The following is a 16541-nucleotide window of genomic DNA, read 5'->3' on the forward strand; positions in this document are numbered from 1 at the left end:
CCAATAACTTGATGTTTTTTTTACCTCTGACCTCTGTGCAGTATTTGTGTTGTTGACATTAAAACACTTTATCTTCCTTACTTGTGGAGAAAGAAAACAAAACAAATGACTCTGTGAATAAGCAGCTTTGGTTGCCAGGGCAACAGTTGCTTCAGCTGTTATCTTCCCCTCACCCTCCGTCCTTGATACCAGAATCACTTATACAGTTTGTTAATGTTTGCTGATCCCTGTAGGGAAATTTCAGTGGGTAATGTGATATATTTTTTTGTATAATACACATGTGGCAACTATAACAAAGGCAGCCACAGCAGCATCAATAATGGATTAAGTGAGTTATTATGCACGTTATTATGTGCACTGGATGAAGCCAGACAATAAGAACAGTGAACAACACCAACATGTATGTAGTTGTTTTTCTCTGTGACTATGTTAAAACAAGGACACAAAGACAGATATTCCATGGAAAACATTCACATTTATTATTTTGGAATAGTTTCTCTCTACTGACAAAATAGACAGAATTGATCTTTTTCACTGTACAGTGAAGGGAAATATAGACTTTGTCATAAAAATATATTTTTGCTATTACACAAAATAGACATCTGTGCATGTTGGATCAGCAGCTTTGAGGTGAAGAGGTGGAGAGCTAAACAGTGCCGGGATATCACATTAACAGATATAAAACCCTCTTTCATAATATAAACATATATATGTGTGTGTACTTTTTTTCCCTCAGTGGAAAGTACAGGCTCAGGTCCAGAGCTGCTGACGCCACTCGATACAAGGGCGATGGATGGAGAATTGGTTGGAAAGGAAAGGCGGAGGGCAAATAAAGTGCATGAGACAAGAGGGAGTGCTGGATTTTTCTTTTTTTCCAGGTCAAACCTCTAAATCATCCAAAGCTGGCGCCTCCTCTCTAGAGGACACAAGTACAACATTTTCAGCTGTTTAGTCACCAGCTGGAATACAGGAGGGAGGGACTGTGGCAATAGGTGCGGTGCAACAGGGCTAAACGATTCCATATTTTGCCAGGTCGCTGAGCTCCATGTCCCCAAAGGCTTCCCATGGGCAGATCACCGTGATGTCTGTGCCAAGACCCTCCATGCCGGGGATGTCGTCTCCGAATCTGAGTACAGAAGACAGAAAAAGATTTGATGAATGCAAACCAAGAGATGCAAGGATATTTTGTGTGCATGTGTGAGATGGATGTACATCTCACCCCTTCTGGCCTGGTTTGGGCGCCTTGCTCTTGAAGGTGCGCATGGCCCTCTGCTTGAATTTGGGAGGAGCCTTCTTGTCGGCGGGAACTGCAACGGCTACGTCTGCCATTTCGATTAGTTACTGAAAGAGAAAAAGAAGAAGAAAGACCATGAGATCCCTGCAACTCTTAACCTATAGGCTTCAAACTTTTCTGCCACTACTTTGTACTACTTTTTATTCATTCACTGCACAGTAGCTTTGCTACAAATTTTATTCAATCATATTTCACTTCTTACCTTTTAAAAATCCTATTTGCAGATGTCATTTTATATTATCACTTCTGAAGACTTATTTTTATTGTAAGTCTTTCTTATAATCTTTCTTCTAATTTTAATTCCAAACTATTGAGTCAAACTGTATGTTATTCTTAACGTTGCACTTTGGTCTTGCACTGTGTAGGTATTTGATGTTGCATTGCATGCATTGTTTTTCTATTTCATCCGTGGCCTTTGCTTTTTAAACATTCAACTCAGACATCGTTGTCTATTTTATTGTTGCGTTTTATGTGTAAAGCAGTTTGCAGTGCTGGTTTTGATAAGTGCCATATAAATAAACTTGATTATTATTGTTATTACCATTGTTAATATTAGTTCCTATGTAAGTCTTAGGCACAGCACTTTGAATGGTCTTGCTATACAAACAAATATATCAGATTCCTCTGCTACTGCTGAAATGTGAGCAAGTTACTCTCTTAAATGTATTTCTCATCCTCTTTAGAAAGCTTATCAACATCCCGACATTTCACCAAGTTATCAGCGCATAAAGAATTGATAGAAAATGTGCATCCAATGTTCAAAACTACTCTTTGTCACCCAAATCAATCAAGAAATATCATAATCAGAAAGAAATAAAGGCAGGTTTTGAGCGGTAGCCACAAGAAGGCCTCCTCTGTCTGAAGTCTTAATGAAAATCTAATTTCAGCTCCATTTCAGCGACGGTACTCAAGGAAACCACTATAAAGCTATCACTCTGTCTGTCTTTCTCCTCATGTTATCAAAGCAGTAAAAGCCTGAGCTCCCTGCACCAGAGCTGAGAGAATAGCAGTTTCATCTTACCTTTTGTTGGAGTGTTTTTCTGCTGCTGTCTGATGAGCCTTCGCTTGCTTCTGGCTTGTGGGATTCCTCTCTCTGCCTGTCCGACCGTCCTCTTTTTAAAGGCCTGTGAGCTGCTAATCCCCTCAGATGTTCATTCTGTGATTCTTTCATGTGCCAATTCTGCCCTGTCCTCTTCTGTACCAGCTCAGCCACAAATAGATGGACGAGAATAAAAGATAACGAGATATAAATACGAGGTGTATTTCAAGTTAGATATGTGTCTGTGTGTCTGTCTGTCAGCCTGTGAATGTGAAGTGAATTATAGAGGTGTCATTTGTTGGCAGCAGTGAGTGACAGTAATTAGCATGACGGTTGAGTTGAAGCCAAAAAATCTGCTGAAAGATTTTATTGTCTGTCTGTCTATCTGTCACAGCAGCCCACCACATGTACATCAGTTTTTACCCACACATACTGCAGGCTGCACCCCTCTGCAGCGTGAAAACTCTGCATGATAAATTCAACTAACTGTTTATTTTGGTTCCCACATAGCAGAGGACTTGCATAACATTCCCTAAAAGTTCTCTAAAGGTAACAAGTGTCTCAGACCTTTACCGAACAATGGGTGCATTCCTAAAATGTCCTCTTTTGGTTATGAAAGTTCAGAGTTCCCTGTATGACTTTTAGGAGGCAAATCATTTTGGGACAACAGTGAATATTCCCATATGGTTCTCTGTTAGTTACATAGGAATGTTTCAATCAGGATTGCATCAAAAAAACCATTTACACATGAACTACAACTCTGCAATTATCTAGAAACTACCCAGAGGAGCTATATATGTGAACACAAATGCGTCCTGGACTTGGTAAGTTGGTATACACTGTGCTCCCTATGGTTTTATCATTCTTCTTTGATAACATGGCATCACAAAGTGGACTTTTAGGGGCGTATAGAAAATATTCCCATACAGTTCTCTGTAGGTCATATGGGAATATTCATTTTGGGACTGTTTAGAAGGAAAAAGTTCCCCCAGTAGAAATTAAATATTTCTGCACGGTCATGATATGGAGTTCTTTAAAGGTTAATTGTATAAGACTTAGCAGCATCTATTAGCAGATATGGAACATAATATTGTGATATAATGTTTTCATTAGTATATTATCACTGAATGAATGAGCCGTTTACATATTGCAGGTCTGCCATGTTGCACCATGTTTTTTACGGTAGCCAAGAAGGGACAAACTAAACGCTGGCTATAGATACAGCTTTGTTTTTCGTGGCCACCGTAGTTTCGCCTGCGTGCTTGGCAGGCGAGTTTGTTGCAAACTGCTATTTTACCACCAGATGCCACTAAATCCTACACACTGGTCCTTTAAAGGTTAGGGGCGCGTTTTTTGATAGACTTTCAGGAAACGTTTGGGACATTCTGGGAACGTTTAGTAGACCATTACTACAGGACATTCCTTTGCTTTTGGAGAACCTTATAGTGACATTAGAGAAACTTTTAGGTGACAAACATATAAAATCTTTTTTCTAGTCCAAGGTGAGGTCCTTTAAAAAAGAAGTGGAGTCATTTAAGATAAAAAAAAAGTGATGAAATGTATTACACGTGTATAAATACAGACAATCAATAACTTGAAGCTTGCTTTGCACTCTGAATCCTTTTATAAATAATAAATTAATAATACATTGGCTCACTTTTTTGCACTTGACAGCTCCCTTTCTTTTGTTTTTGCCCACTACATAGTAATAGTTTTGAACTCACAATATTAGATGCACAATGTATTTGATTTGCTACCATGTCTCTTAATTTTACATGTTTTATTTTCATTTTATATCTTTTATATTTATTTAAAAAAAAATAGTTCTAGTAATAAAGACACAGCCCTTATGTTTTGTTATACACACATCAGTATTAACTTTGACAGCCAGCAGCCTCAAGTCTCTGTCTTGAAACAAGTGAAGTTTTGAGTAACTGTAAGAAACCAGCAGCAATGGTAAAATACTAAAGATTAGGATAGGATCTCACATCATTTGTAAACAGACGTGTCCTGATGTTGCCTGCACATGGATCTGGAGCATGTGATGTAAGAGCCTCGATGTCCTGAGCCCCTTGCAGGTGATCAGTCACTTAGTGACAAATAAAGAGCACTTAACCATTCAGCTCTTAATCCCTCTCCACATGGCAGGGACCCATGTGAAGAGGGGACAACACTGGGACATTATTTGCCCACTTTACTGAATAATTATTGATGCATGACATGAAAAGAAGATGCACTCTGTGATTTTGTTATAGCACCCAAATCTTCACTATTTATGTTATTTGACAAATAAAAGATTAACTTCCACTTTCTATCCTTTTTCATCAGTTTCATATTATTTTATTGGCTGATTAAGAGTGTGAGATGTGGGAAACCTCTGGATATACTAGTAAGTGGACCCTGAGTTAAGATTTTTCTATCAAAATACTGTTTTCAAAGTCAAGAATAAACTTCGCAATCCACCATTTATGTTTAAAAATTCATTTGAAAATGGAATTTATTGTTTTTGTACAATTACATTAAATTATCTTTAAAAAAATGCATCCTTTCAGAAAGGAACATTTTCAGAATCAGGTCCAAAAACAAACCATATTTTTCCAGTAAATCCAATTTAGTTTTTCCCAGAGATGCTTTATTATGTAAGTTTGCAAATGACTTCACATGTCCTGACACACTGAGGTGGATCTCTGAGCCCCTCCTTAATCTAATAGAGCAGAGAGGCCAACTTAGAGGGCGGGGAGTTGAAAATAAACAGGACAGAAAATTATGGATGAGCATGTCAAAGGGGATTAGCCTGGGAGGGGACTACAGTATATAAGAGCAAAGCAGACCACAGAGACACAAGCTGACCACAGAGACGACATCAGACAGAAGCTAACTGCACAACTGCAGAAAAAGGTAAGATCAAACTTTCACTTACACTCAGCTGTGAGTTTTGGCTAACTTTCAATTCTGTTGTCTGCTTTAAGGATTAAGGTTAGAAGCACACATGAGAGTGCAGAAACGTGATGAGAGAGCATGACTTCGGATTGATGCTGTGAGGTGCACATGTCAGAGAGGTCAACTTTAAACTGTAGAAACATTTCGTTGACCAAAGTATCTCTCATTGTGCTTTTGTTGCTGATCAATTTTAGAAAAAAAAAAACCCAGAAGTCTCCCGGACTTTAAATCAATGCCTATTTTTACATTAACATGAAAATACAAATGTTTTCTTTGGGTTTTCTCCACATTATGCCTTTATATTTTGTGGTTTGTGCAGTTTGCATCCTTGTTTTAATGCATGATCTTGACTGTCTTTTAGATTCTTTTCCTCTTTGAGACACTTTATAAATACTGATTTGAAGTATCATATATGCAAGATTTACTTAATGAATGACTTATTTTTCACCTTATGGAGGATGTGAGCTGTATGGGGGATGATTCCTCAAAAGCCATTGCTTTTCTTCAGTTTAAAGACATGTTTTATTAAACTGAAACAACTGAAACATAAGGGGGATTGATGATTGAGAATAATTTCTAAAATTCAAGTGTATTTAATATATGTAGTGCTAAATCATAATTGAAGTTATCACATGGGCACTTTTCATATACAGCATGTTTAGACCGTTCACCTTATAATATTATTTACAGAAATACAATAGTTCTCACTAACAGTACAGTGCACTACAGTGACAGCAGCAAGGAAAAACCTTTTAACAGACCTGACTCCTTTTTATGGAGGGTAGCCATAAAAAAGTAATTGGAAAAGACAGGGATTTGGCGCATGTCTAACTTTTACTTTTATGGTCTTTTTTCTCCTCCCTGCTTTATTATTCTTCATGCAGTAAATGTTTAAACTCTGTTGATTTATGTGATATAATTGAGCTGCCGTTTTTGGCCAAAAAAAGAGATTTAAATCCCAAGAGAGCGCCTGTTTAATGATGGTAAAAACAACTGAAAAGAGATGTCTTTCTGCACTTTCATTCAGGGTCCAAAATTAGCACGCACAACCAGCCAAATGCTGGTAAAATATGCAAGAGGCTGGTAGATCTGCTTCACTCACCAGTCTGTTGAATAGCTGGTAAAATCTGAGCATTCACTAGCTTGTGTGACTGAGATAACACAGATGATATTAGTTGTGTTAAACCTCACTAGTGCAACATTACACAGACATGCTATACACATCATTTACCTGCACACACTGAATTCTTACATTGTTGCGACTAATCAAAAGCAGGGACAGACTATGACTAAATTCAAAAAAATTTAATAAATAAATCTAACATCAGGACTTTAAATTTGAGAACTAACTGGTTAACTGAGGCTTTGTGACAGATTCCTTAAAATTGTGTGACTTGTTTGCGTGCTAAAAGATGCCATCGGTGAGGTCAAAGTATATTTCTGGTAAAGTCCAGATCACCGCTGAGCTTTCCAGTAAAATAAGAGCCATAACTGAGGTCAGAGGGAGGTCAGATTAAAGCAGACTGAAAATTAGTTGCTCAGGGTAAAATCTTCTTACACTCGGGGTTTAATATACAGAACATTCAGTATGTGTGTTGACTTCAGACTAACTATGGAATTAGGTGAACTGAGTGATATTCTGGTCTCATGGTGTGTACAGTCTGTAACGTGGCCAAGAGTAATCTTTAAAGCCAAGGTGTTAAAAATAGACAAAGCTGTTTGTGTAACAGGGTCTTAAGAAGCTGTATGACTTTAGCCTATAACTTGACCTAAGATGAAGGTGTTATGTCATCCAAGCATGGGACAGCCCGGCTTAGAGGAGGAGGAGGAGGAGGAGGAGGAGGAAGGGTCTTACATCAGACTTAATAAATGACTGTCAACTGTTTTTCCCTCAGTACATAAAAGATGGCCGACGCAGCCGTTGCAGCCCCCGCCGACAAGAAGGCACCTCCCAAGTTCAAGCAGAGGGCCGCTCGTACCTTCAAGAGCAAGGCCCCTAAACCCGGCCAGAAGGGGTAAGATGGACTTTAATGACACGAGTAGTGGAAACTAAGTATATTTACTCAAGTACAATGTTGTGGTACTTGTACTTTGAGTATTTCCATTTTCTGCTATTTTATATGTCTAATCCACTACATTTATAGTGAAATATTGTATTTTTTACTGGATGAGATTAATTTGAGTCAGATACTGAACACAAATTACATGACAATTTTTGCAATTAGTGAGATTATCCATTGTATTACAAAAAATGAAATCCAATCAGAATATTTCTGAATTATTTTGGATTATTTCAAAATCAAACATGGGAAATATTTCACACTACACTAAAAAAAGGAAAAACAAAACATGGATGCAGCCACAAAAAATTGACTTCAACAAATATCTTAAGAACATCTCAATACATTTTCAATGCAAATAAAATGCATTTAGCATATTTAATGATGTAAATAAAAAGTAATTAAAACTCCATACCAACAAATTACCATTATATATTACCATTATCAAAACTGGCAACTTGAGAGGAGAAACTTACTTTGATGTACAGTAGCAATATTCAGCATATATATCAAATTTGTAGTCAAAAATGTAATGAATCCTTGACAGTGTCACTATAATCTAATTATACATTTTCTCAAATGTATTCTGGGCTGATTATAGTTAGTCAGTCATAGTCAGTTACTACCTAACCCTAACATTAGACTAATTATCTGATTTTAGATTAAGAGTTTACATTAAAAAAAAAAATAAATAAATATTATAATCATATAAAATACCAAACATTGTTAAAAATGAAAACACAAAAAAACCTTTTACACTTTTGCACTGGTACTTCTACATAAACTTTAATATTTTATTGATTTTGGAGGCCACTGTGGAAAAAAATCAGTAATGTTTTCACTATAATAACCACAAATTATAACATCAGAAATTATCTAAATGAAAATCTCCCCTTGTTTCCTTTTAACCAACTATCGTACTACTCACTGTACTTTACCTGGGAAAGTGTAAACACATCTTCATCTGATTTCATGGAGAATCCAACTTGATGGCAGACATTAAGAATAAGAAACAGCTGATCTTCTCTCTGATGGTCCTGTTTACTTCTGTAGGACATATAAAGGCATCAGTATTAAACTGTTACTGTTTCATAACTAGTTAAAAACTCACTGGAGTAGGCACTGAAAGTCAAATATTAAATAAAACTCTAAGTGAAACATTACCAGGAAATTAAGACTTGTTTTTGTTCCTTTTCCAGATTCGGAGACGACATCCCCGGCATGGAGGGTCTCGGCACAGACATCACAGTGGTGTGCCCATGGGAAGCCTTCGGTGACATGGAGCTCAGCGACCTGGCGAAATATGGAATTGTCTAGAAACCCTGCCTTGTCTTTACCGTCAATATTTGACCTCCCTGCACTCGTCTTCCCTCACCCAGTCATCTTCCCTCACCCTGCTCTCCTTTTCCTACAAATGCACCTGATCTGATGTCTGTTGTTGTGTTAGGCCCACGTGGGTTCTGGGAAAATTGCACAAAAAATTATACCCAAAGATAATGCAAACTGTGTCAAATTTGGCTATAATTATTTGTTTATAGATGCTTCACTGAGGTGACCCTGCTTGAGGCAATAACTGTAACTACCTCCCACATCCTTTGCACTTGACTTGTGAATTTCTGACACATGGACTAAATCTGTAGCAGGTGTAGTGGCTGTTTTTGCAGCCTTTCCATGACTCTCCCCCTCTTTGGAGCTACTCCTTCTTAATGTACAGCTGTTTATGAGAGATAAATTTTTATTTTTATGAACTATGAATGTAAAGTTGTGCACTCTATCAAAATAAGACTCACAGTTGAGTAATGTCAATAGTGTCAATAAATATTTATTTTCCCCAGAGAATAGTTGTCTTCTTTAAGCACACAGGGTAATTTATAATTGAGCCTGAAGAAAATACCTGTAGCACACATAATATCTGCATCATTAAAGCTGCTATAATCTAATATTAATAGACATCCTGACAAATTTTAGCATGCTAGGATGGTGAACATTTAGACTTTGGCATTGGATCATTGTTAGCATGTTAGCATGCTTACATTAACATGTAGCTCAAAACACTGCTGCTTCACTGCACCACACAAAGCCACTGGCATGCCTGTAAGTCTTGGTCATGACTGTGCAGTATGAAAGGTGTCCACTACAGCGTCTTTCTGCTCGTTGTTTTGATTGTCCAGCCCTAAACTTTACTGTTGTCGTTCACTCATCTGTGGTTTGCAGCCACAGCGGGCAGCTTTTTTGAAAAGTTCCCATGACATCAAAAGAGTTATATTTATGAAGACATAGGCCTTTATCTTCATAAAATATGTATATACCATATGTCTTGATGCTGTTAGTCACATGTAGGCCTTATCTGGCACAATAATGAGGAAAAAAAGTAAGGAGGAGGTAAAACATGCAGCAGGAAAGAGTTCTGAAACCCAGAAATGAGCTAGCAGATTAGCACAAGCTTTCATGTTTTGTTCTACAACATTAAAATACATCAGTAAATACCCCAGTTGTGAAATTTGAAGGTTTTACTTGACTTAAAAAAGTTGTTGGTAGCAAATGGCTAAATGAGATTTAAGACATTAAATATCATCACAGCGAATATTACAGTCCAGCTTCTCCTAAATTTAAGAATGGCATGGCCCAATTTGAAATCTGAAACTCTTATTTAACATGTTTAATCACAACTCTAATCAACACACGAGAGTAATCATACCAATGACGATACATGGTGACAGGTCACCGAATACAGTGTAACATCTGTTAAACAAGGTCAGAAAAACAGGGAGAAACATGATTTAAGTCCCATGGCTTTGTTTTATTGGTTCGGATTCTATTGTTACTTCAAACTCACAAAATTGAATCTTAAATCTTAAACCCTTTTTTAATTTAATGAATTTTCAACGCCCTCTCATGGCCCACTTACAGTACCTTCACAGCCTGGCTTTTTAACTCTGGCAAGTGCATTTACACTTCAAAAACCATAAATGTGGTGTTCATTTGTGAAGACTGCTTTGCTGAAGAAAATGTGTAAGTATCACAAACTTGTCACAGAGCGTGTTTTCTGCTAATCCAAAAATCAATGGAAAATTCCCATTAATTTTTTGAAGGAACCAGAGTGATGCCAGCTTCAGCGTTGGACTACAAAAATAGTCACGTCTACAGCACTTTATTCTCAGAGACAGAGCACATGTCATACTCTGAAATCCACAAGCAACCAAAGGCTGAAATGCTAACAAAGTGACTCTAAGTGGCTATAAACCTTAAGTTTCAGCATGTCAAAGGATTATTTTAGCACCCTGATGAACACACCACTGCCTGAATATCTGTCTCCCATCTCTTTGCTAGATATAATCCCACTGAATGGTCAGAAGTTCAATACGTTGATATTTACAACTATTTCATCAGATCATTAGGTAAAATCAACACTGAACCAAAGAAACAAAGATCAGAGCCTTTCATTGCTGAGTTAGCTTCAACCTCTACAGTTTGTCTGGATCCCCACATTTTTTCTATTCTTTCTGCTGCTTCACACCTCAACTTCTGTCTTCCTCTTTTTTGTCCTCTGCTTATTTTTTTAACCTCTAAAAACTAAGGTTAAAAACTTTGGGGTTTTTTCCAGTTTATTTTGCAGGTTAGCCTGTTCCTGGCATTAGCAGCTAATGTGACTAGCATCTATTGCAGGACACCAGCACCAAACAACAGACAAAGTTGTCGACTATTTGGTGAAGATATCGTGGAACATTTAGCTTCTAAAATAGGAGATATTTCTCTCGGGAGTTGATAGAGATGAAAATAATATTGTACAATAAAATAAATAATAAAATAAAAGTATTGGACACCCAATTCCCAATAAATGCTAATGTTGCTCCAGATTTGCAGGCTGCGTAATAACTGCTACTAGCAAGTTTTGAACTTATAAGACTGTACGTCACATACTAGCACTGTCTGTGTGAACTATAATGTTAGAAACTCCAAATTAGCACTCATCAATTTTACTAAATAAATAGAATACCAAAAGAAAACAACCTGAGAGCTTGATCACAACAAAACATTTTTATATAAAACATTTTATATGGACATTCAATAACAAAAAAACATAATGGCAGTCAAGGGGGATATAGACATGACAGAGGGAGAGGACTGGTCATTGAGAAACCATAGCAACTATGAAGAACAGCCACATAGTTTACTATAATACAGTGGCAAGAAAACCATGACAGATAAATGAAGCTGCCACGTTTTTTGTTTTTTTTTGTGTGGCAGCCATTTTGTTTGTCAGCCGGCCTTTTTGCCAAACAGCACTGTGCTCTTTGTTGTGTTAGCTAGCTCCAAACTGCTAGCTGCCTGTCATTCTACGTAGAGTTTAGTGGTAAAGAAGAAAGCAACTGGGCTCGGCTGCTCAGGAGTCAAATATGAAAGACACAAGATTCATGCAAAACTATTTTTTTTTTTTTTAACTTGACAAGTATCGCTCATGCTGGTTTGTCCATGCCTTCAGTGGCTTTGTTAAGTCCATCTTTGTGTATTTTGTGTAGCACTTCTTCTCAAGTTGGGAACCAGAACGTGCTGGGGACTGTTAGTTAGCATCTTTGGCTAGGTTTCTTTTTTTTTTTTTTTTATCTCCCCATTTTGTCCAGAGCACATTCTATAGTAACTTGGAGATATTTAAAAAGAAATGTTAAATGTCATGAGAAAATCCAACAGCAGCACATTTAATAGAAAAACAAACTTATTGACCTGCATGTTTTTCCAAAAGTGAGAACTGAAAAACACAACAGTTGAAATTAACGGGTTAAAAAAACAAAACAAAACCAAAAAGAAAAACCAAAACAACATAACTGCCCCATTTAACACACAACTTTTATCATATCCCACAATGACATTTTGTTTTTCACCATGATGGAATATTAACCTGTTTATGTATGAGAGATAACACTTTCAGACATTTTACTGGATATCTTCAAACAAACCTGGAGTGACCACAACGGCCAAGCTGACAGATTTAACCACTGAAATGTAAGGAGTTTGCTTTAGACAGTTGTTTTTACAAACCTATGTTGATTCATTACAAATGTCTCAGTCAGCTGCAAAATCTAGACACAAAAAGAAAAAAAAAAAAAAATCCAACGGTTCCTGTGTATTTTGAAATATATATGCTGGAGGGTCCTATTATCAACCTGGAAAAAAAAAAGAAGGTAAAACAGTAGCCTGGATTGACTGAATATTTAACTAAGATCGCAAACGTTTGGTAGTGTTATATGCATACCTTTTAGTATGTTACTAATCAGGTACGCCCTAGACGCAAGATCTTTACTCCAAAGCAAAAAATAAAATAAAATAAATTAAAAAAAAAACAAAACAACAACAACAAAAAAAAAACAGTAGCCGGGATTAACCAAATATTTAACTAAGAGCATAGATGTTTGGTAGTGTTACATACATACCTTTAGTATGGCACTACTCAGGTACACTCTAGACTCAAGATCTTAACTCCCAAAACAAAACAAAAACAAACAAACAAACAAACAAAAAAAAAAAACAATCCCCCCCCCCCCTTGAAATTTAACTTGCACCTTAATGGAGAAGGAACAACACTTATGGATATAAAAAACATGAACAGAGGATGAAAAAGAAGTAAATAAAGACAGCAATAGGATTATCAAGGATTATGATAATAACAATAACAAAGGTAATATATTTATACATACGGCAGAAAAATGTGCTTTCTACAAATCTTTGGAACAAAAACAAAAGCCAAAAAAGCCACATTTTGGAAATATAGAGTACAACGTTATAGAAATATGCACAATAGTAAGGTGTTTTGCATTTAAATATTTTCTATGAACTCACCCACAGAAACTCTCTCTCTTGCTCAGTAATTGCTGCTGGCAGCATCTCGAACACAATTAACCAACAACTAAAGTATGTTTCAGGAAGACTCATTCAATGTTGGACTTTGCTCTATAAAAGATGGAGCATGAGGGGAAAATCCAAATAATAAATCTCTACATTAAAGGATCAACAAGTACTTGAACCCCGGGGTCTGTGTGTGTGTGTGTGTGTGTGGGTTGATGATTTACTTTGGATCTGAAGCTAAAAATCAATTCATAGTGAAAAAAGTGTAGTGTTGAGCTTTCTGTAGTGTTTATGTGGTGGCTAAATCCTGTGCATGAGAAGAATGATGTGTCACACGGTCAAAAAGTTGAATATTTGTCATATAGATGCTCATTTTCTGATTTTTAACCCCAAGGTTCACTGTTGGATCTATATGTTGCAAGACAGCAGTGGCTGCTGCCGAGTCAAACAAAATAATGTTTCAATAAGAATAATAATGAGAATAATTACAATAATAATAATAATGATAATAATAATAATAATAATTTGGTAACTTTTTTCTCTAAACTAATTTCTTTGCATATCATAACAATTTTAAGTTTAAAGGTTCACCATTTCCACATACTAAGAAAACTTGAGGTAAGGAACAGCTCTAATAACCCTCCCTCCTTAAGCTTTCGGACGTGATTTCTGTAGCGTTATAAACTGTTATCGTCTCTCCACACTGCCATGTTCAGCCTCCTCTCTACCAGGACACAGCAAGAATGGGAATCCTCTCTCATTACTATCCGCCCATGTTAAGGAGGAATTATAAAAATCCATCAGTGGGTGTTTTTTTTTGTTTTTTTTTAATAATTTTAGTGACTCATAATTCTGGTTCAAAACGTTTTTCGGCGCTCTTTCGATGCACCTTCCTGCTGCCTACCGCTCCGACGTTTTTGTGGACACCGATTGCTCCTTTCACTCTCGTTTCCTTAAATGTTGAGCGTGTGCAGGCCACACAACGCTCAGCTCCTCTCTCACACACGGCTGACAGCTATTCAAACGTCAGTCATCCACATACAGCCTTTGGAAGAACATCTGGGCTCCATCCCGAGTCTTGTGCTGCTGCTGTGTGCAGAGGGAATAAGAAGGGGGGGACTATAATACAGCCGTGCAATAGGGAAGATGGCCATTTTTAGTCAGTTTGATTTTTTCTTCTTTTTTTTTTTAATGTAAAGGCCATCTGTCAGTCTTTAATACAGCATTCCTCTATTTCTGTAGTAGCGTATATAAGAAAACGTGGGACTGCTCGGGGGTGGGATCTGAAATATCTTTGTTGTGGTTCACTCCACACTTTAAAACTGGGTGCAGTCCACCTCCACGACAACAGAGGGAGCTCTTTCAGAGTAATTCAATGGAAGAGTGGAGCTCCTGGGAAATGTAGTGTCTTTAGTAAGGGGCAAATCTACTGTAGCCTCCCCTGTACAGCGTGGCCTGTAAAAAACAAGAAAAAAGACAAACACTTAGTGAATATTACCTTTTAAAAATGAAATTATTTTTAAACTTAGCCTGATGATATTCTGTAGTCTCCTTATTGTCAATAAGTTCCATAACAATAAAACATCAGTGAGCCACACAATTCATTACCATGAATATGACCACGGTTATTTATTTGAGTCAATCCCACATAAACTATTCTGATCCTGTTGGGGTCTTTGGGACCAAAATTAAGCCCAAGTTCTTCCCAATATTTGTGCAATGTCCTCTGTTCGTTCGATGCTGGAATATCTGCCAGAAGATCTGCTGTGCAGTCCTTTATTTAAACACACACTAACTTAGTCCAAAAACTAGATCTTGAAAGAATAATCACAACTTGCCCAAGTGAAATAAGTTCCTGGAGAAGTTGCTCCATTTTTCTCTTATACATGGCAAAGAAAACTGGTTTTGTTTCTAGTTTGCAACCTTTACTTCTACTCTGTTAACTAACAAAGTCTACACCGCCAATTTCAAATGAAACTTTGAATGCTTGGTAAGACTTACCATGGCTCCAACACCGTAGGCAGCAGGGGCGAGTGCAGCATGGTAGGGGTCTGCCGTGTAAACTCGTCCATAGCTTTCAGAAAACAAACACATCAGCATGAGATATTGTATAATATGTTTAAGAAAAAAAAAGAATTTGGCTTATAGTGCAAGGTGACTCATACTGGTGACTCATATACTGTAACTACAGAAGGAAAGGGGTTTTTTTGTTTTTCAAAATTCACATCTTTGTCTATGATGTGTGTGGGAATTAAACCCCAAACTACTTCAATTGTTTCCTGTGGTCTTATGATGCACAGGAAATTATCCACATGACTTGATTTATATTCCTATAGACAAATGTCATTCAGTGTATGTTCTCAACGGCCATTTCTGTCCTGTGGCATTTGGACTTGAATGTCCCAGTGTATGTCCTATACTGGTGGTGTTTTTTCTTACACAGCTGTGCCCGGGAGCATTATATCATTTAAGCTAAGGTTTCCCTTTCATTTCTAGATGCCTTAGGAAAAAACAAGTTGCATAAAATCACCATGAGGAGTTCCCTAGAAATCCCTGTTGTTCCCTGTTGTCAGGGACAGCCGTCATCTCTAAATGTTTGCCCTTAGCTATATCCAGTATTCCCATATGCACTGCTACATGGTTCCACTGGGACCTTTTTCTCAGAAAATGACTAGAGACCCATAACGGTCGCCTAAAAGTGATGTAATATGTGGAACAAAAGACAAAGGCTGAATTTATGGTGACTGAATAGGAGGAGGAGATATAATAACACATTTCTCAGGACAGAAAAAAATCCGCTGGACACTATGAGTGATGTGCAACTATCTAATTAATGTTCATTTTATTGAAACTCACCAGTTTTTGTCAGCTCCTGTCAATGTTTGTCTCCTTTCTTGGTGTCACAGTAATGTTTTCATATTTGTTCATTAGTTCTACGGTTCATTACACAGCAGATTTCTCACACTGATTTTGTCATTAACAGCTAGATCACTTCTGCCCTCAGCTACTGCTTGTGTGTTTTAGTTTTGTCTGGGTTAAATTTACTTGAATTTATAGGAATATGTGCTTGTGCTTTCTATATTCTTCAAGGAAAACTGCATTCTCATCTTCTGTCTAGTTTGCCTTTTTTCTTTTTCTTGTCTATTTTGGAGAAGCTAGCTAACACTGATAATAATGCTGACAAGTAACATTAAAGAATAATGATGGGAGTGAAGAATAACATTGGTAACGAAAGTGAAATATGCTGAATTATGACAGTAACTACTGTAAAAGTCTTAGTGTCAAAAACAAACCCCTTAGCTTAGAGATGTCTTTTGCTTAAGGGACAAACTTAAGTTAAATAGTTTATACAACCGTGCACTGGTGT

At 37.1% G+C, this 16541-nt stretch overlaps 3 protein-coding genes across 8 annotated transcripts in view; 1 reads left to right on the forward strand and 2 right to left on the reverse strand.

Annotated features, from left to right (window-relative positions):
* Positions 1 to 455: 455 nt before the first annotated feature.
* LOC146330052 (retinal cone rhodopsin-sensitive cGMP 3',5'-cyclic phosphodiesterase subunit gamma-like) lies at positions 456 to 2475 on the reverse strand. Its single transcript, XM_084715503.1, has 3 exons — positions 2316 to 2475; positions 1220 to 1341; positions 456 to 1126 (listed from the first exon to the last, which is right to left on the reverse strand). The coding sequence occupies exons 2-3, from the start codon at positions 1327 to 1329 to the stop codon at positions 1009 to 1011; spliced, it is 228 nt and encodes a 75-aa protein (XP_084571629.1). The 5' UTR covers positions 1330 to 1341; positions 2316 to 2475; the 3' UTR covers positions 456 to 1008.
* Positions 2476 to 7130: 4655 nt separating this feature from the next.
* Positions 7131 to 9139, forward strand: LOC146330053 (retinal cone rhodopsin-sensitive cGMP 3',5'-cyclic phosphodiesterase subunit gamma-like). The gene is made up of 2 exons (XM_084715502.1): positions 7131 to 7288; positions 8533 to 9139. The coding sequence occupies exons 1-2, from the start codon at positions 7179 to 7181 to the stop codon at positions 8648 to 8650; spliced, it is 228 nt and encodes a 75-aa protein (XP_084571628.1). The 5' UTR covers positions 7131 to 7178; the 3' UTR covers positions 8651 to 9139.
* Positions 9140 to 12540: 3401 nt separating this feature from the next.
* The window catches only part of rbfox2 (RNA binding fox-1 homolog 2), a 52998-nt gene continuing 48997 nt past the window's right edge, over positions 12541 to 16541 (reverse strand). For 5 of the 6 annotated variants that reach the window (XR_014769843.1, XM_084715506.1, XM_084715504.1 and 2 more), the window contains 2 exons: positions 15176 to 15248; positions 12541 to 14629 (listed from right to left, as the gene is read on the reverse strand). Coding sequence is in view for 4 of the 6 variants with exons in the window: in XM_084715506.1 (XP_084571632.1) it covers positions 14585 to 14629; positions 15176 to 15248 (118 nt within the window). In the remaining 2 variants the exon portion in view is untranslated. Of the gene's footprint in view, positions 14630 to 15175; positions 15249 to 16541 lie in introns of those variants that run through there. The other variant, XR_014769842.1, reaches the window with a different exon arrangement.

Source organism: Lutjanus erythropterus, chromosome 3, assembly GCF_056507025.1.
Source record: "Lutjanus erythropterus isolate fLutEry1 chromosome 3, fLutEry1.hap2, whole genome shotgun sequence".
Lineage (NCBI taxonomy): Eukaryota > Metazoa > Chordata > Actinopteri > Lutjaniformes > Lutjanidae > Lutjanus > Lutjanus erythropterus.